Genomic DNA, 18,473 nt, shown 5'->3' with positions numbered 1-18,473 from the left:
GGTTGGGAGCTGCTACATTGTATTTACCCCTTGAGGATGTATGGTGCACATTAACATATTAAAGCCTCTGACAAGTCCTGCAATAAAGAACTCTGGCGTTATTTAACCCAAACTTAGACATTGGATTGCTCTTCTCAAGCCATAGCATCATCCTCATCATCATCTCCAATGCATACCTCATCTAGCTTGTTTACCATAATGTGCCTAGAGCTTGCTTGTATCCAGTGGTCAAATATTTTTGGGGGGGTTGTATTTTTGGGGGGTTGTATTAATGAGCTCATTAGATCTTCAGAACAACTCTATGAGGTAGGTACTAATATAATTTCCATCTTACAAACAAGGCTCAGAGAGGCCAGATGACTTGCCTAAGGCCACACAACTAGTGGGTAAAGAGCTGGAATTTGACCTGGGGTGTGCTGGCAGCCTCTCCACCACCCTGCCCATCTCTCAAAGGTGCCCCATACCCTCGGTCTCACCTGGTGGTGGCAGGTGTGCTCTCCCCACTGAGGGCTACCCTGTGACCTCCCAAAGCCCTTCTCCTTGCTCTGGTGGCTGTGGACATACTCAGGCTGTTGCCCAGAGAGCTCGGCTGTAACTTGAGTCTCACCCAGGCTGGGGGTGATGAGGAGAGTGGGCAGGTGACAACCAGGGCAGGGAGATTTGCCCAGACACTGGTACACAGCAGCCTGCCGACCGGTGTGGCCCCAAGGAGTCTGGGGGCTTTGGGAGCTTGTTCCAGAGTCCTGGCAGTGGTCTTCACCATGGGCAACAAGCAAACAGTCTTTACGCATGAGCAGCTGGAAGCATATCAGGTAGGGGTGATGGGCCGAGCCCTCGGTGGGTTTGGCAGCCTTGGTTTCCTGGCCCAAGAAATGGGAAAAACATCTCTTCGTCCTGGGTGTGCAGTCAGCAAGCGTTCTGGGGAGGCTCTGTGTGTGGTTTCAGGCAGCGATGGATGTGGGCTTGTGGGAGAGGAAGGAGGAGCCCCCCAGGCAGGATCTGGGTCAAGCCAACATCTCTCTCCGCAGGACTGCACCTTCTTCACGAGGAAGGAAATCATGAGGTCAGTCTAGGGAGGAGGGAGGAAGAGGTGGAAACTTGCTATATGTCGCTTGATTTGCAATTTGACCACGCTCAATGCTTCATAAGGGTTAAAGCACTAATCGGGGGATTGCGTGCATGGTCGGTGGATAGATGCAGAGACAGGAAGGCTGAGAAGTCACATCTGGTCCTGCTGTCATGCCTCTAGGCTGACAAGCTTGGGCTTTCTCCCAAAGGTGGCGGGGAGCCATAGAAAGTGTGTGAGCATGGCAGATGCAGATCCGCATGTTAGAAAGATCCCCCTGAGGCCAGTGTGAAGAGGCTGGGAGGCCAGGGGCAGAGTCTAGACCCAGTTCTGGGCTGTGGGGTTGACATCAATGTTAGAGAGTGAGAAGGTGGCTCCAGGCTGCTGCAGGTCCCTGGTGTGAGCGAGACAGGCATAGATGGGTATTCTACATCATCACTCATCCCATGGAGCTGTTATCCAGAGGCCCCGACCCATGAACTTGGAGCTGTGAAACTGAAGCTGGCTGGGGTTTGGCTGCAGGGTGATCGGGGCCAAGGCCCCAACTGTGTGGGCACAGGACATCCATTATTGATGGACACACCTTTCACCAGTGAGCCCCATTGTCTGGGTGAGGACAGCTTGCAAGGTCATCCTGGCCATCACGATTGGATTACTGATGGGGAAACTGAGGCTCAGACAGGGGAGGCTGACCCCAGGCCCCTGGGTAGATGGGTAGAGCCCCAAGGAGTTGGAGACTAACATTTTGTCTGCCTCAAGCTTCTCCCTTGTCAGACAGACCTACTGAGAGGAAAGGGGGATGAGGGGAAAGGGGGATGAGGCTTTAGTCAAGGCCATACAGAAGCCCAAACCCAAGCCCAGGCTATTCTCTGAAGGAACTCAGGACTGAAGTTCCAGATATCTCCTCCTCGAGTTCCTAGCCATCATGTGACCAAGGGGCTCCTGTCACCCTCAGAGACAGTCCCTAGCAACTTGGGGACCTCTGACTCATCAAGGATGGTCTCTACAAGGCTACTGCTCAGCATGCTTCAATGATGGTATGGTGTCACCCGGTGAGGGCATTAGGGTGGAGAGCTGGCTCTACCATCTAGGTAGTGTGTATGGCGTTTGGTGTTTTGCAAAATGTCTTTCATTTACCCTTTTGAAAAACCTGAATATTAGACTTTTGTGTTTGCTCCGCCCCATTGAGAGAACCCTGCCCCCCATTATGAAGGGAGAGAAGGAAAGTGTGAGGATGTGGGCCTTTAGAGGCCTTGCCAACAGTGTGATAATGTCCAGAGATACATAGATTGGCTCAGATTCTCTGAATGCTATTTCTCTCCTAGCATGGAGTAACACTGTTTAATTTTTTGTTCTTTCATCTGCTTACTTCTTATTGACTTTCTCTCTGAGGAGACCCAAGGGCAGAGACAGTGTCTGTTTTGTTCACCATCCGTCTCTGTGCCTGGCACATAGTAGGTACTCAGTGAATACTTGTTGAATGAATGAATGAATGAATGAAAACTTATCACAGTGCCTGGCACACTGTAGGCACTCAATAACTACTTGTTGAAAGAGGGAATGAATGAATGAACACTCTCCCTTTGTCAACCCCATCTGCTTGGTAAGCTCCTACTCATGCTTCAAAACCCAGCATCAATGCCCCCTCCTCCAGGAAGAATTTCCTCCTCCCTGGCTCGCTTCCTGCACTCTAGTTTTCCCTAGTTCTGGAGTCCTCTCTTTACCTTGGCCTTGTCCCCAGGGCGATAGAGGCACCTGTGTCTGGCTTTGTGTGTGTGAGGCTTAGGCCCACGGCTAATGGCTCTTGGGGACTCAGCATCTTTCAGTGTAGAGTAAGCAGCTGCAAGAGTGAGAGAGTAGGGACAAGGCCACACACACCCATCTCCCAGACCTTCTCGTTGTTTCCGTCCCCACACCAGGCTCTTCTATCGCTACCAGGACCTTGCCCCCCAGCTTGTCCCTCTCGACTATACCAGCTACCCTGATGTGAAGGTTCCCTACGAGCTCATTGGCAGCATGCCTGAGCTGAAGGTATGCCTGGGCCATGGGGCAGGCAGGGAAAAAATAGTAGGGATGCCCCTTGCTGCATTCCTATGAGGTGAGTACTGTGATTATTTCCATTTTACATATGAAGAAACTGAATTTCAGAGAGGTTAAGATACTTGTTCATAATCACACAGCTAAGACATGACATAGACAGGATTTAAGCCCTGGGTTGTTGGGAAGATGAGATGAGATAATGCAGGTAAAGGGCTCAGTACAGGGCCTGTGACATGGCAAGTACTCAGGGAACATTAGTTTTTCTTTTCATAGTAGGAACTATTAAATGTGGGTTTTTCTCAGCTGGATGTTTGACACATAGTTTGTTACTCTGGAGGGGACTTTTGGGGTGAGGGACTGTGAATAGAGATTATTTTATCACAGGGGACAGAAACCTCATTCAAGAGGGACAGAATAGTTTCGATCACATGAGCAAAAACTGCAGGGAGAGGCCTAGCATCACGTACAGCTGGAACCAGGGTCTCTGAGGATATGCTTGGGAATCTCCCTCCGTCTTTCAGCTTCTCCCAGGAAGAGGCTTTAGTCTCAGGCAGCTTGTTCTCTTGAGGTAGTGAAGGGAAACACCAGCTGCCTCAGATTTCCTCCCATAAGCTCTGCAACAAGCAGAAATAAGGTTCCCCCACCCCAACTTTTCAGCAACTCTCCCAGGGCAGCCTCTGATTGGCAAGTTTGGGTCATATGCTCATCCCAGAGGCAATCACGGTTACCAGGTGAATGGAAATCCCTGATTGGCCTCACCCGGGTCATGTGACTGCCTCTGAAGCTGGAAATGGGGTTAACGACACCCAGACTACTGGGGTGGAGATTGGAGTTGCCTGAAGTCCTCTCCAGGGAGCATGGGAGGAAGAGAGTCTTGGTGAGGGGTACTTGGAGGTTCCCAGGAAGGGAGGGGTTGAGAGTGAAACCATGCGGAGCCCTCCCCACAAGGTCCTGGTCAGGGATTGGCTCCCTGCTTCCTGTCTCTAGGACAACCCTTTCCGTCAGAGGATCGCCCAGGTCTTCTCCGAGGATGGGGATGGCCACATGACCTTGGACAACTTCTTGGACATGTTTTCTGTGATGAGTGAAATGGCTCCCCGCGACCTCAAAGCCTACTACGCTTTTAAAATTTATGGTGTGTGCAGGGCCCCGGGGTGGGGAAGCGGGAATGAGACCGGGTCGGGCCAGGGGCTGCCCTGCCATCACAAATGTCTCCCCAAGGGCTCCGAGGCCCTGCATGGCCCTGTCCTTCACCTCACCCTGGTACCTCCCCACCTCATCCGTTTACTGGCTCCATTCCAGCCACAATGGCCTGGCTGTTTCCCCAACACACCAAACTCTTTCTGCCTCTAGGCCTTTGCCTCTGTTGTGCCCTTGTCTAGAATACCTTTCCCCTGGCTCCTTCTTACCTTGAAATTTTGGTGAAAAGTAACTCCTGCCCCCGAGTTACTCTCCATGCCACAGCCTATTTCTCTCCTTGCATGGAGCAATGTTGCTTAATTTCTTGTTCATTCATCTGTTCACTCCTTATTGACTTTCTCTCTGAGGAGACACAAGGGCAGTGACAGGGTCTTTTTGGTTCACCATCTGTCTCTGTGCCTGACACATAGTAGGTACTCAGTAAATACTTGCTGAATGAATGAATGAATGAAAATTTATCTCAGTGCCTGGCACACAGTAGGCACTCAATAAATACTTGTTGAAAGAGGGAATGAATAACAATTATCACACGCCTGACACATAGTAGGTGCTCAATAAATACTTGAATGAATGAATGACCTCCCAGCAGGTCCCTGCCCAATTCCAAAGCAAGATCCAGATATTACCCTAGGGTCTTGGGTTCCCTCCGGTGGCTCAGTTTCCTCCTCTGTAAGACAGGGAAAAGATGTGTCCATGACTGGCCCAGCCTGCCTGCCCCTGTGTCCCCTCACCACCACAGCCCCACCTGTTCTGCTGTGCAGACTTTAACAACGATGACTACATCTGCGTGTGGGACCTGGAGCAGACGGTGACCAAGCTAACACGGGGAGAGCTGAGCGCTGAGGAGGTGAGCCTGGTGTGTGAGAAGGTTCTGGATGAGGCTGATGGGGACCACGACGGGCGACTGTCCCTGGAAGACTTCCAGAACATGATCCTGCGGGCGCCGGACTTCCTCAGGTGACATTCCTCTCCACCCTGCACAATCTGTTCCCATGTATGAGAGAGGCTCTTATGGAAAGGGTTCATAGACTCCCTTTGTGAAAATCCCTCTGTTCATTCATTTATGACCTTGGGGAACTTTTCCGACCTCCCTAGCCTCAGTCCCTGTGTCTTTAAAATGGGGATAATTAGAGACCTTGTGAACATCTCCTCCAGGTGGACACAGCTCTTTGGGTGAGTGGAATATGGTTGGACTTCAGCCCTCAGTTGCTTGAACATTTTGTAGTGAACAGACTGTACAATAGCACTTGGCAGCCCTGGGGAGAATCAGTGCTCCCACTGTAGGGCGGATAGCATGGGTTAAATGAGTTAATACAGGGGGTGGCCCACCACCTGTTTTTGTACCTCCCGTGAGCTAAGAATGGTTTTTACAGTTTTAAATGGTTGGGGGAGAAAATAAAAGAATAATCATACTCCACGACACATGAAAGCCATATGAAATTCAAATTTCCGTGTCTAATGCTAGTCTTATTGGCACACAGCCATGCCTGTTTGTATACATAGTGTCTATGGCTGCTTTTGAGCTACATGGTGGCGCTGAGTCATTGTGCAAAGTTGGAAATATCAACTATTTGGCCGTTTGCAGAGAAACGTTGAGTGACCTCTGAGCTAGTACATGGAAAGAATTTAGAGCAGTGCCTGGCATACAGTAGGTGCTCAATAACTGTGCTTTATGGTTGCTGTTGTGGCTGTTATCATTAGTGGTATCCTTTCATGACCAGAGGGCCTCCTTCCTCTACCCTGGATAAGCAAAGCTGGTCTCCTGCCACAGAGACACGAATAATGACACCAGGATGAATCCCTTGCTACTAATTGAGCACCTACTGCATGTCCCGCGCTGTACATTGGCCTCTTTTTAGCCCTTATTACAGCACAGTGAAGGAGGGACAGCTTATCCCCATTTTACAGGGGAGTAAACTGAGGCCCAGAGAGGGGTAGCCATGCACTTAGAGTCTGGGGCGGAGCCAGGATGTAAACTCTGATCCAAAGTGATGTGCTCTCAATCCCTGTGGGGGTCAGGAGGGCCATGGCCTGGGGTTTACTGAGGGGGTCCATCTCTCCCCCACCCACCGTGGCTCCTTGCATGCCTCGGGGACTCCCGGTGGGAGTGTTGGGGAGAAGGACGAAGGAAGGGTACCCTCTGCCTGCTGACAGACTCCTTTTCTCTTTGCACCCAGCACCTTCCACATCCGCATCTGAGGGTACCACGGAGGAGGAGCCGGGCCAGAGGAAGGCAGGGCGACCCCTCATCTCACTGTAGAATCTGGTCTCCCTGGGCTCCGGGAATAAACACACATCACTGAGCCACAGCTGCTCCGAAAACATGTTTCCCAACTTAAACCTGGCAGACAAGAGGGAGGCGGCCAAGGATCTAACCTCTGTTCTCCCTATGTGATCCTGGGTGTGGCTGCACCCTCTCTGGGCCACAATTTCCCCATTTGTACAAGGAAAGGGGTGACTTCTGGATGTCTCTCCACTGAGAGGGCTGGAAGTGCCTCACTGTGGGTCTCGGTGGGCAGAGGCGAGGTGTGGAGATCAGGCCCGTGCTGTCCCAGCTCAGGGCCTCCCAAGGCCCAACCCTACCCTCGACTGCTCAAGTTGCCTTTTTCCCCCTCAATCCCTGAATTCCTCAAGGAGACTAAAGCTTCACCTCCTCACTGATTCATTAGAATCGCCAGAGGAGGCCTCTGGAGATGGTGTGGTGGCAGGAATGTCATTCACTGAGGCTGGCACAGTGCTTTACAGTTCATGAAACACCTGCCATTCTTTCATCACATTGGCTGCCTGGGACATCCCAGCAGGGTTGGCTGAGGAGAACTCACACTTCATTCAGAGGCAACGGGGTGACTTGCCCAAGGCCACACCTGAAGTCATCTGCAGAGTGGACTTGAACCCAGGCCCACTTCACTCCAGATCCCAGACCTCTACATCTTGCAGATTTGGGAAGCCCCATACCCAGTCCACCTATGGTCAGCCTGGGGGCCCATTCCATGTCCCCAGTCAATCCAAGGAGTGGTCATTCCTGCAACAGAGACCAGCCCCCCAGGGACCCTCCCAGACACCTCCACTGTGTATAATTTCTAGGGTGCCCACTCCCACCCTAACCCCCATTTATTAAGCACCTACTGTGCACTAAAGCCCTAGGTTTTATTTGAATTCTGCTGGTTCATCCTGAGAAAGAGGGACTGCTCTTCTCCTCATTTTCCAGATGAGGAAACAGGCCCAGAGATGTCTAGTGACTCACCAAAGGTCACACAGCCCCACAACCCAAGATTCCCTCCAGAGCCCATCCCCATCCACAGCCCTAGGCTGCCTCTCCCTTTTTATTTTATTTAATTAATTAATTTATTTATTTATTTATTTTTTGCGGTACGCGGGCCTCTCACTGTTGTGGTCTCTCCCGTTGCGGAGCACAGGCTCCAGACGCACAGGCTCAGTGGCCATGGCTCACGGGCCCAGCCGCTCCGCGGCATGTGGGATCTTCCTGGACCGGGGCACGAACCCGTGTCCCCTGCATCGGCAGGCGGACTCTCAACCACTGTGCAACCAGGGAAGCCCCATGCCTCTCCCTTTTTAAAGGAAAGGGCCTCTTTACGCTTCTCCTAAAGCTGCCGTTGATGTCAGGAGTGCTTACTGTGTGCCAAGCCGTCCACAAGTTTCATCTCCTCCATTTGCACAAGAACCCTGAGAGGAAGGCATGAACAGCCCTGTTACAGACAAGGATGTACTCTATGAGTTGTGCCTAGGTTACGTGGGGAAAGGGCTCAAACTGACCTGGCTTCGAATCCTGGTGCTGACACCCCAGCCATGTGACCTTGGCCACACCTCTTCTCCTCTCTGAACCTGGCTCTTCTTGATGTTTTTAATTTTAATTTAATATAATTTAATGGTTTTGGCTGCATCGCGCAGCTTGTGGGATCTTAGTTCCCCAACGAGGGATCGAACCCAGGCCCTTGACAATGAGAGCACAGAGCCCTAACCACTGGACTGCCAGGGAAATTCCTGTCTCTTCTTTAAAATGTGCAGAATGAGCCTACCTGATGGGCCTGCTCAGAGGCATAAAAGAAATAATGAACATGGAGGGTCTGGTGTGAGGCCAGGCACAGGGTAGGTGTCCTAGACGCCACTGCTGTAACATTACTATTATTATTATTACTATTACTAATTATTATTAAAATGACCAGGTCACCTTACTGGCAATCGCAGGACCAGACCCAAGCAATGTCTTTATTACATTCCTCAGGTCCCTGAGGGCTAGTGGGTCATGGCAGAGAGCAAAAGGTCCAGGTGTGAACGGCCCCCGGCAGAGAGGGTCCCAGAGCCGGGGCGAACCTAGCAGTACCCAGGGGCGAAGGGTGGTGGTAAGCGGTACTCTTCAGGGAGACAGTCCTGTGGTTCTTTCAAGTCCCTTGTCTCTGGTTTGGACACCTGTGAGGACAGGGCCCTCACTACTGCCTGGTGCCAGTCCCTGACCCTCGAGGTTGTCTCGCTCCAGCTGGCCGACCTTGAGGCTTTCCTGGAGGGCTCATCTCTGTTTCTTGGAGCTTGGCGGTCTGTGTAGACGTTATTTTTCCGGGCTGAGTCCCCTGCTCCAGCTCCAGAACTATGGGTCACCACCAATGGCTTGGCGTCCCAGAGCGATGAGCTCGCAGCCACCAGCTGGGATTTCAGCTGCTGCTGGACCTTCTTGCCCGTCCGGGGGAGCATCTTGAGATTCCTCCAGATTTTCTGGCGGGCCTCGTCAAGAGGAGATTTCGGGGGGCAGGAGGAAGTAGCTTCCTCCGTGGACGCCCCGTCCAGCTCTGCCAACGGCTTCCTTTCTTTTCGCCGATGGAGCAGGACTGGGTTTGTGAAGGCCTGAAACCGAGAGCAGGTGAGACCTGGGGCTACCCCACCTACCACAGCTCTGAATCTGCCCCAGAAATTGGGATCTGGGTTCCACCCAGACGTCCTGGGGCCAAGAAAGTCCCAGTGAGAACCCCCAAGCCTGATCCCAGGACCCACCCTTCCTGTCTCAGTAAAGGGCTTCACTGTCTCCCTCAGTGGTTGGCAAACTTTTTCTGTAAGGGGTCAGAGAGGAAATGTTTTCAGCTTTGCAGGTCAGTCTATGTTTCATTACTCACCTCTGCTGTTGTAGGGCCAAAGCAGCCAGAGATCATACGTCAGTGAGCGAGCGTGCCTGTGTTCCTATAATACTTTATGGACACGGAAATGTGGGTTTCATCTGATTTTCAAGGGTCATGAAATACTATTTTTCTTTTGATTTCTTTCAGCCATTCAAAAACGTAAAAGTCATGCTTAGCTCATGGGCCATACAGAAGGAGGCAGTGGGCCAGATGTGGTCCTTGGGCAGTAGTTTGCCAACCCCTGACCTACCAGGTTGTTCAGTTCCCCAACTTGGGTGTCATTTGTGGCAGATGCTGTCAATGCCCCATTCACATCCCTTTGTCCTGAGCATTTTGGTGCCCCCAGCTCCACTCCCAAATGCCAGGAGTGGGGACTCTGCCTTGGGGACTTCTTTGGCCACTTTGCAGACCAGAGGTACCAGAGAATTAAAACCTCCCAGAGACAGCGCTTGACTAATGATTAATGGAAGGGAGGATCAGTACCACAGCTCCTCGCCCCTAAGGTGGGATAACTGAAGTGCGTGTTCCACAGAGTCCACAGGGGTAACCTGCTCATTACAGCACCCTCTTTTGGTGGCCCTCTCTCTCCTGACCCACTTTCCTGCTCCCCTCATGGCACCTCCTGGGATCACTTCCCAAATAATGGATGACTGAGGGACTCAAACCATGACAATGACCCTCTTCCCCTCACCCTCCACCTCCAAGCCATCAGCAAGATCCACCTTTAGGGCTCCCTTTCTAGTTTCTCCCACGTGGATACTGTCCCTGCCTCCTTCCCGCCCCCAGACAGCCCCTTCTGCAGTCGGCAGCCACAGGGAACACCATCAATCCCACCATGCTCAAGCTCTCTCATGGCTCCCCAGCACACCTGGAATAGATCCAAGCGCCTCACCCTGGCCCCAAGACCCTGCATGAATGACCCCTGCCGACTCCGGCCCCTCACCTCCCAACAATCTCCCTTTTGCTCACTCCACTCTGTCCACACATTGGCTTTTGTTGTTCTTCTGTTTTTCAACCTGAGCCTCAGGACATTTGCATGTGCTGTTTCCTCTGTCTGGAATGCCCTCCCTGCATCTCTGTGTGTGGTTGGCTCCTCCTCATCCTGAATGCCCCAGCTCTATGCCACCTACTCCAGGAAGCCTTCCCTGACTGTTCCCTCACCCTCACCTGCAAACCCACTGATGTGCCAGGTCCTCTCTGAGGGACAGGAGAAGCCAGATTCCCAGGCCTCCCAAAGCTCACAGTCTGATGGGAGAGGCAGGCATGTTTCATGGGAAACATGAAAACTCATAAATAAGACTTTTCAAATTTTACAGACTGCTCTGTTGCAAATAAACAGGATGATGTGATGGAGAAGGCAGAGGGGCTACTTTAGGTCTGGAGACTGGGGAGAGAGATACTTGAAGAAGAAGTGATGAAAGAAGCCAGGCATGGGAAATCTGGGGGCAGAGCACACAGCACATGCAAAGGCCCTGAGGTTAGCTTGATGTGTCAGAACAGCAGAAGGGTTGGCGGAGGGGCTGAAGTTGGGCTGGTGATGGGTAGCGGGACCTGAGATCATAGTTGGGATTTTAATCTCAGTGCCTTGGGAAATCACTGAAAAGTTTTTTGTTTGTTTTTGGTTTTGGGGTTTTTTTTTTGCCACACCCCACGTGGCATGTGGGATCTTTGTTCCCTGACCAGGGATCAAACCCGCGCCCCATGCATTGGAAGTACAGAGTCTTGACCACTGGACTGCCAGGGAAGTCTCCCTGAAAAGTTTTAAGCTTGGAGCTACGGGATCTAATCTTCATTCTAGAAAGTCTCCTCTGGCAGCCGTTGGCCACCTCTGCTCCTGCATCCCCCTGCCCCACCTCCCACCTTCCAGATTGAAGGTGCCAGTTTTCTGTCACATACCTCCTCAAGTGGGGCCATGGGACAAGAGGAGGGATTCTGATGTTTGCTGAGGCCAAGAGCAGAGCTGGTGGCTTCCTCAGCCAATGCGTTGGAGAAAAGGAAGAGATCCTTATAATCCGCATTTGCTGGATCCTTCTGTGGGGCAGAGGGGACGTGCAGCTTAATCCCAAGGAGGGTACAGGGATGGGGCTCTGGTCCCAGATCCTGGAAATGGGGGCTCAGAGGTTGCCCCATCCACAAACCTTGTAAGGAAGAATGCCCCTCCCACAGCAGCTACTGAGGGCTAGGCCCTGCCCTCTGGGCCTCATAAGGAATATGCCACACTCACAGCCCCTTCTGAGGGCCTAGGCCACGCCCATCAATCCTTATAAGGAGATATGCCCCTCCCACAGCAGCTTGTGAGGGCTGGGCCCCACCCCCTGAGTCTTATAAGGAAATACGCTATTCCTGTAGACCAGCCAAGTTTATACCTGGCACATGAATTCCTGTAAAAAAAAAATCAGCCTGCGGGCCAGGGAACAAGGACCAGGAGGGGCGGGGCCACAAGAGAAACGGGGACCGCAAGACTGACAGAATCACAAGAGGCTGAGGGGGCTGAGGGAGCAAAAGAGTCTGGGGAGCTTGGCCCTTGGGGGTCCCAACCCTCACCTGCTGGCTGGGCTGCGTCAGCAGATCCCCGTGTGGCCGCAACGGCTGCTGCTGATGGAAGGTGACCAAGGCATCGAGAGAGGCATGGGCTCTCTCTTCCCCAGGGATGATGAAGCTCCCATCGTCCAAAAGTTTCACCATGAAGTGGTGGCAGGAGTTCTGAGCTCTGTGGAGACACTGCCATCTCATTCCCCATCATTCTGTCCGCGCCCCCCGCCCCCCCGCCAGCCCTTGACCTGGCAGCATCATGGCTACAGCCCAACTGCCTAGAGTCCCTTGTAGGCTCCTCCACTCACTAGCCATGAGACACTTGGCAGGTGACTGCACTGTGCCTCAGTTTCCCCCTTTGTAACATGGGGCTACTAAGGCTGACCTCAGGACTTCTTGTGAAGACGGAACAATCTACTGCAGGTAAAAGCTTAGCTCCGTGCCTGGCCACGGGTAAATGATCAATAGAAATGACAACAATGAAAACTGGTACAGGTACTGAATAAATGCGCCATTATTAATGAACGGATGCATTTACTAATGGCCCACTATGTGCTTACTATGTCTCATTTAATCCTCCCATCATGACTCTGGATTCATTTTAGCATTCTTATGTTAGAGATGAGGACTTTGAGGGAGGAACAGAAAGGGTGAGTAACTTGTCCAAGATCACACAGCGTCTTAAGTGGCAGAGCCAAGCCTTGGACTGTGTGACTAAAGGCCTAAGCTTTTCCCTCTATGGGTAACTCTGTAATAGGTCCATTTAAAAAATTCCTTTGGCCTGGAATCCTTTTGAAAAGTAGTTTGCGCTGCTGAATCCTCTAATTGAGATGCTGGATCAGGCATCGAGAAATTAAGGAGCTGGGCTGCCCTGGCTTCCCCTAACATGTCCCCCTGACTGAAGTCAGGGAGTTGACATTTAAATGGCGGGGGAGAGGGGTAGTAAGGGGAAATGCAGCTGCCACTCTTGGGTCCTCAGCAGTTCCTGTTCTCAGACACACAGTCTCAGTTACCGCCAGGCCCAAGTCTGTGGGTTACAGCCAGACCTGCAGCTACCTACTCTTCAGTTAGATCTGGCCAGACCCTCGCACTGGTTGCTCACTGAGAAGTTGTTGTATGAAGCACCACTAGCTCCTCCAAGGAAGCCCCAGAGCCCTCCTGTCCCTGCCCTGGCCACTAGCCCAGGCCTTACTTGTAAGAGAGCGTGTAGCCCACGTGGCTGTGACTGACCCTGATGAGGAAGGATCCCAGTGGCTGTGACTCCAGCAAGTTCTCAGCATCCCTGGAAGGGCAAATACAGGAGAGAGGTGGCTAAGCATACTGGCCAGACGTCCGGTACACCAGTCATCCCAGTACTGGTGCCCCCTGAGCCAGAGAGGCCTGTACTTTTCTGTTCTCTAACAAACAGCCTAAAAACCCTTCTTTTCTTGGTTATTTCAGACCTTGGGATATTCAGGGACAGGGGTGTTCTCCCAGAGTTGGCAGGAAGCCTCTGATGACCTTGACCATCTCTCAGAGCCCCTGCTTGCCTTCCCAATGCCTGGAAGGCACCCCCACAGAGGCACCTTTGGGTAGATCTAGGTGTCACAGGTAATAAAACAGGAGCTGCTCTTAGATGCATTTGATTTTAAAATCCAGCACTGCTTTTCATTAGCTGTGTGACCCCTGGTGAGGGTCAGTCCCTTTCTGACCTTCAGCTTCCTTAAGGCGAAAGTAATCTCTTACTCTCAGGGCCCACTTGAGGACAGATGACGTGCATGCAGCATGAGTGTGGGAACTGCCAGCTGGTAAGAACCCACAAAGATGCTCACTACAGTAACTCCCCTACATATGAACCTTCAAGATGCGAACTTTCAAAGATGCGAACGTATTATAAACCTCTTACAGTACAGTACTGTTGGGTTGGCCAAAACGTTCGTTGGCCGTAAGATGTTATGGAAAAACCCGAACGTACTTTTTGGCCAACTCAATATACAGCCAATTGTGTTAGCTGGGTACCTAGGCTAACTTTGTTGGACTTACGAACAAATTGGACTTCCGAACACGCTATCAGAATGGAACTCGTTCGTATGTAGGGGACTTAGTGTATTATTGTTACTAGTATCCCGGGTTCACAAGAGTAACGTGGCCTTCTAGGAGACAGAATGGGGATTTTGGACCCGAGCTGTCTAATACAGAGGCCACTGGCCACGTGTGGCTGCTGAGCCCTTGAATTGTGACTGGTGGGAATTGAGATGTGATTTTAGCGTATAATACGTGCTGGATTTTGAGGACTCAGTGCCGATTACATGTTGAAATGAGAATATCTTGGATATACTGGGTTAAATAAAAAATATGATAAAAATTAATTCCACCTGTTTTTTTTCCCTCTTTTAACAAAGCTACTAAAAAGATTTAAAATTGTAATGTGTGGCTCACATTCTATTTCTTTTGGTGCACCCCAGAACTCAGAAACCATGCCCAGTTCCTCCTCTCTGTGGCTTTCACAGTTTCCTCAACTTCCTGCATGCAGAATGTGGCAATAAATGTTCTTTTCGCCATTTATTTAGAGCCAGCCCATAGGGGTGAGTAGGTGGATTTGTTCATGTCCTCAGAGCTCAGTCTGATGTAGGAAGTGCATGTTGGTTAAATCCCTGATGGACTGAGGGCAGCTGTTTGGGGCACTGTGTTAAGAAAGATTCTGAGGCTGCATTCCGCCATCACTGACTGGTGAAGTTGCATCCCCACCTGGGTGAGGTGGGGGGCGGGGGCCTGTCAGGTCCCTGGCAGTACTGGTCTGGTGGCCACTTGTATAGAGAAAGCTGAGGACCCGTAACTTGCTCAAGGTCACATAGTGAGTCCATGGAGGAGGCAGGATGCAAGTCTGGGACTCCAGAGCTCTTTTCACCCACGCTCTTAACACACTTAGCTGAGCTAAGCCCGGAATTCTGCAGTAAAAACCTGCCTAGAGTCAGGGCAGACAAGGGAAGAGGGTGAAGGGCAGGGTGGAAGGTGTGGGTGTGTCCTTACTCTCTTGAGATGGCACCATGGAACCACTCAGGGACCCCTCCACAGGTCAGCTGGTCCACCTGAGTCTGCACGAACCAGTCCAGTCTTGGAGGCAGTGGTGGGGGCAGCTTTCTGGCCTCTGTCATGGCTTCCAGGGGTGAGGGGTGACCTGGGAATGGGAGGGAGGAAAGAGAGTCAAGCCTGGTCCACCTGGTACCTTTGCTCTATTCATGCAGCTCATGGTGTTTCCTCCTTTAAGAAGTCCTCCAGGCTGGACAGAGCAACAGGATTGAAGTTGGCTTGAGTTTCTTGAGCACCTACTGTGTGCTGGCACTTTATGCACATTCATTCATCAACTTGTCCCAAACCCTCTTCACCAAGGATTTTTCCTTTTCCTTTTATTCTTATTATGTCACTACTACAAGTATTAGAAAGTCCCTTTTAAAAATATATGTATTTAAGAACTGAGTTTATTTAAATATTAAGTAACTATCACTGTCCTGGGAGGGACGTGGAGATGGCAAAATGATAAGTGAGTGAATGAAACAGCAGGTACACAGTGGGTGCCATAAAAGGTTGCCATGGTTTCATTAAACACTACAGAGATGTGGCCCCAAACAGTTGCTTCTGCCACCATCGTCACCATAAGTGGTGGCTACAGATGGCACACCTATAACTTGTCAGGTACATGGTTAATTCACACTCATTCTCAGCAGTTTTAAGCTCAGGTATCACAGGACTTCATGAGCCAAGACAGAGAAAACAGAGCTGGAAAACAGAAAGAAAACAGCAGCAATTTGCAAAACAGTATTCAGTGAAAAACCAGCAAAAGGGTTGTGCCCTGCTGGGTTGTCCACACATGACCCCTCACTTTTACCCTTAATTCTGTCCCCAAACTGCAGCTCGCCCCTTCTCCTCCCACCCACTGGTCTAACTTTTCAATATCTCAGAAGGTCTTTGTTACCAAGCTGTTTCCACAGGGAGGGGATGTGTTTATCAACCCAGTCAATATTGACTTTCTCCTGCCAGAAGACGGACACCAAGCACACCCTCTGGGGAAGGACCCAAAGGAATTCTGCAGCAAGTGAAATTAAATAGATCCATTAAGAAATGTTAAATGAAGCAGGGTGACAAATCAGTTGAGCCCAATCAGAGCCAGACAACCTGGGTTCAAACCCCAGCTCCCTCACTTAGCTGCTGTGTGACCTTGAGCAAGTCACTTAACCTCTCTGTGCCTGAATTTTCATCTGCAATTTGGGGCTAATGATGGTAATTACCTGAGAGGGTACAGTTGGCACAGCGGTAAGCACTGTATGTATATAATGAACATTCATGAATCCAGTAGTGACCTAACATGAGGTAATGTTTACAAGCTTGTTCTTTTTTTCTACCAGGAAGAACTCGTACTTACCCTTCAAGAGTCAGCAAAAATATCCCTCCTCCAGGCAGCTTTCTTGCCTCTTCTCTAAGACAAAGCCCTGGGCACCCCTCTCTGTCCCTCACCTTCCTCACCATTCTGGTCTAGCCTTGCCTCATGGAGCTGGAGTGTCTCTGTCTCCCCCACATTAGGAGCTCTTGAGGATTGGGTCCAGGGCTAGGTTCTTTTGGATTCTTCTGGGTCCCCAGCATCACCTGGCACTGGGTGGGCACAGAGGAGGGTGCAGGGCTGTTGGCTGATGAATGAAGTCATACTGTTTTAAACTTCTGACCCTGGCATTGAGGCCTCCCTCACCTCCTCATCCCCACATCCTTGCTCTACCCAAAACTGTTCAAGCTGTCTCTCCTCTCCATGTCTTTGCCCATGCTGTGCCCCTGCCAGGAATGTTCTTTCCCTAAGTCCAGCTCTATTTTCCAATGGTCACCTACCAGTGCCCCCAGAAAACCCCTCCTGCCTCTCTGGACCCCGCCAGCCCTGTCCCTCCTTCTGGCCCAACCTGGCCCCCACGTGCTATCTGCTCAAGGGTGGAGATGAGGCTGAGGCTCTTGGGGCCCCGGTCTCACCCAGCATGGGGTGGGCACAGAAACAGGCACGTACCTGGGAGAACCCTGGTGGGGGGCCCGAGGCCCTGACTCTGGCTGTGCCCCGGCACCTGCAGGACCCTGGGTTTCTGTTCAGGGACTGCACGTCAGCGGGGTGGGGCGTTGCCCCAAGTGGTTCCTGTTTCCTTAAGTAGGTGAGCCCTGGGCGGGGACTAGGACGCCGCCGCCGCTCCCCGCCCTGCCCCGTCTGCAGTCTGATGGAGCTGCTGAGCTGCATGCAGGTGGATAGACACCCTTGCTCCATCCAGACCTCAACAAGCCTTTACTGAACACCTGTTGTGTGCCAGATCCTCAGGGAACAAAAGAGGTGACCCCAAGACAGGCATAGGTCCTGCCCTCCCAGCATCTATAACCTGGTGAGAAACGAAGAGAAGTGAGAAATGATTAGTCATTGTTTCAAAGTGGACAGCCTGTCAGGAAGGGGGAACTGGAGTTGCAAGAACCCCGCAGAGGGGGGCCTAACTGATCTGGAGGAAAGGCCTTGCTGGGGGTCAGGTAGGAGTCAACTCTTTCTTGCACAGAAAGAGTGCTCTAGGGGGAGGGAACAGCATAAGCAAAATCCCTGAGGCAGGATTGAGCCTGGACAGGCTGAGGCCTCACTGGGTGCCACAGGGCTGCATTATGACTTCCTCTGTAAGAAAACAAACAAAAAAAAGAACACACCCATTTAAAATTACTTTTTATAACCGCCTTGATATCAAGACCAACGTACCCTGGGCTGGATTTATTTTATATATTCATTATTATTGTATCCATCTTTTTCTCCTGATTTTAAAACACTAAAACATTTTGGGGGCCCCTACACACATCGTGGGCCCTGAGCGTGGGAACCCCTGCCTAACAGATCAGCTAGCCCCAGATGCGTGCTGGCTGCCTCACCCGTCCCCCGCACACAGGCAAAACCACTTCCTCCTCCCTTTTCAGAGAGAAACGGCCCAGATCCTTGTGGCTGAGCTGGGGGCCTCCCTGCAGACCTATCACCCTGGTGCAGCTGGTCTAGATAGCCCCCCTCATTGCAGGCTCAAGCTGGATGCCATCACCATCCCCTGCTCCTGGGGTGGTTGACGGGGGGTGGGGGTGGTGGTGCTGGCCTTGTCTGGAGCCTGCGGGTCAGTAAGGTTCAAACAGGAGACACATGGAACCTGGTTTCTCTTTCACTCACTGTACGGCTTTGGGTGAGTCACTCAAACTCTTTTGGGCCTCAGTTTCCTCATCTGTGAAGTGGGCACGAAGATAGCCCTCCTTAGTCACGTGACAACGATTAGGCAAGACAACCTTCAAGCATGCAGCATGGGGCTCAGTTAAGAGCAATATTAGGACTCTTCCCTGTGACTTAAGCTGATGCCTTTGTGCCTGGCTGGGGTAGATGCAAGTTTGGCCTCCAGATCTCACAAGCTGGGTTGCCTTGGGCAACTCATTTCACCTCTCTGATCCTCCATGCCTTCCACGGCCCAATGGACCAGGTCCCAACCTCAAGGAGA

General features: G+C 51.5%; 2 protein-coding genes across 4 annotated transcripts; one reads left to right on the top strand and one right to left on the bottom strand.

The window, feature by feature from the left end:
- Positions 1-761: 761 nt before the first annotated feature.
- CIB3 (calcium and integrin binding family member 3) lies at positions 762-6,505 on the top strand (the record flags this gene model as incomplete). Of its 2 annotated transcripts, XM_081233705.1 has the most annotated exons (6): positions 762-812; positions 1,029-1,063; positions 2,986-3,097; positions 4,094-4,241; positions 5,068-5,263; positions 6,484-6,505. In XM_081233705.1, the coding sequence occupies 6 exons, from the start codon at positions 762-764 to the stop codon at positions 6,503-6,505; spliced, it is 564 nt and encodes a 187-aa protein (XP_081089831.1). The 2 variants fall into 2 exon arrangements, with proteins under 2 accessions (XP_081089831.1, XP_081089832.1); XM_081233706.1 differs by lacking the exons at positions 1,029-1,063; positions 2,986-3,097.
- Positions 6,506-8,500: 1,995 nt separating this feature from the next.
- On the bottom strand, positions 8,501-17,085 carry HSH2D (hematopoietic SH2 domain containing). 2 transcript variants are annotated; one of them, XM_081232943.1, is made up of 6 exons: positions 16,988-17,085; positions 14,974-15,121; positions 13,157-13,246; positions 11,977-12,142; positions 11,329-11,463; positions 8,501-9,163 (listed from the first exon to the last, which is right to left on the bottom strand). In XM_081232943.1, exons 2-6 carry the CDS (start codon positions 15,096-15,098, stop codon positions 8,639-8,641), a joined length of 1,041 nt encoding a protein of 346 aa, XP_081089069.1. In that variant the 5' UTR covers positions 15,099-15,121; positions 16,988-17,085; the 3' UTR covers positions 8,501-8,638. The 2 variants fall into 2 exon arrangements, with proteins under 2 accessions (XP_081089069.1, XP_081089070.1); XM_081232944.1 differs by lacking the exon at positions 16,988-17,085 and having other exon boundaries at positions 13,195-13,246; positions 14,974-15,064.
- Between the last annotated feature and the right edge of the window lie 1,388 nt (positions 17,086-18,473).

Source organism: Mesoplodon bidens, assembly GCF_964165515.1.
Source record: "Mesoplodon bidens genome assembly, chromosome: 4".
Lineage (NCBI taxonomy): Eukaryota > Metazoa > Chordata > Mammalia > Artiodactyla > Ziphiidae > Mesoplodon > Mesoplodon bidens.
This window is presented reverse-complemented; position numbering and strand designations above follow the sequence as displayed.

Bases quoted from the DNA above. Each gene is read 5' to 3' on its own strand.
- HSH2D (XM_081232943.1), bottom strand. From the start codon at position 15,098: ATGACAGAGGCCAGAAAGCTGCCCCCACCACTGCCTCCAAGACTGGAC. The intron at 11,464-11,976 runs GTGAGGGTTGGG...TCTGCCCCACAG, and splicing joins TGACGCAGCCCAGCCAGCAG to AAGGATCCAGCAAATGCGGA. The intron at 9,164-11,328 runs GTATGTGACAGA...TCTCGGTTTCAG, and splicing joins CCATGGCCCCACTTGAGGAG to GCCTTCACAAACCCAGTCCT.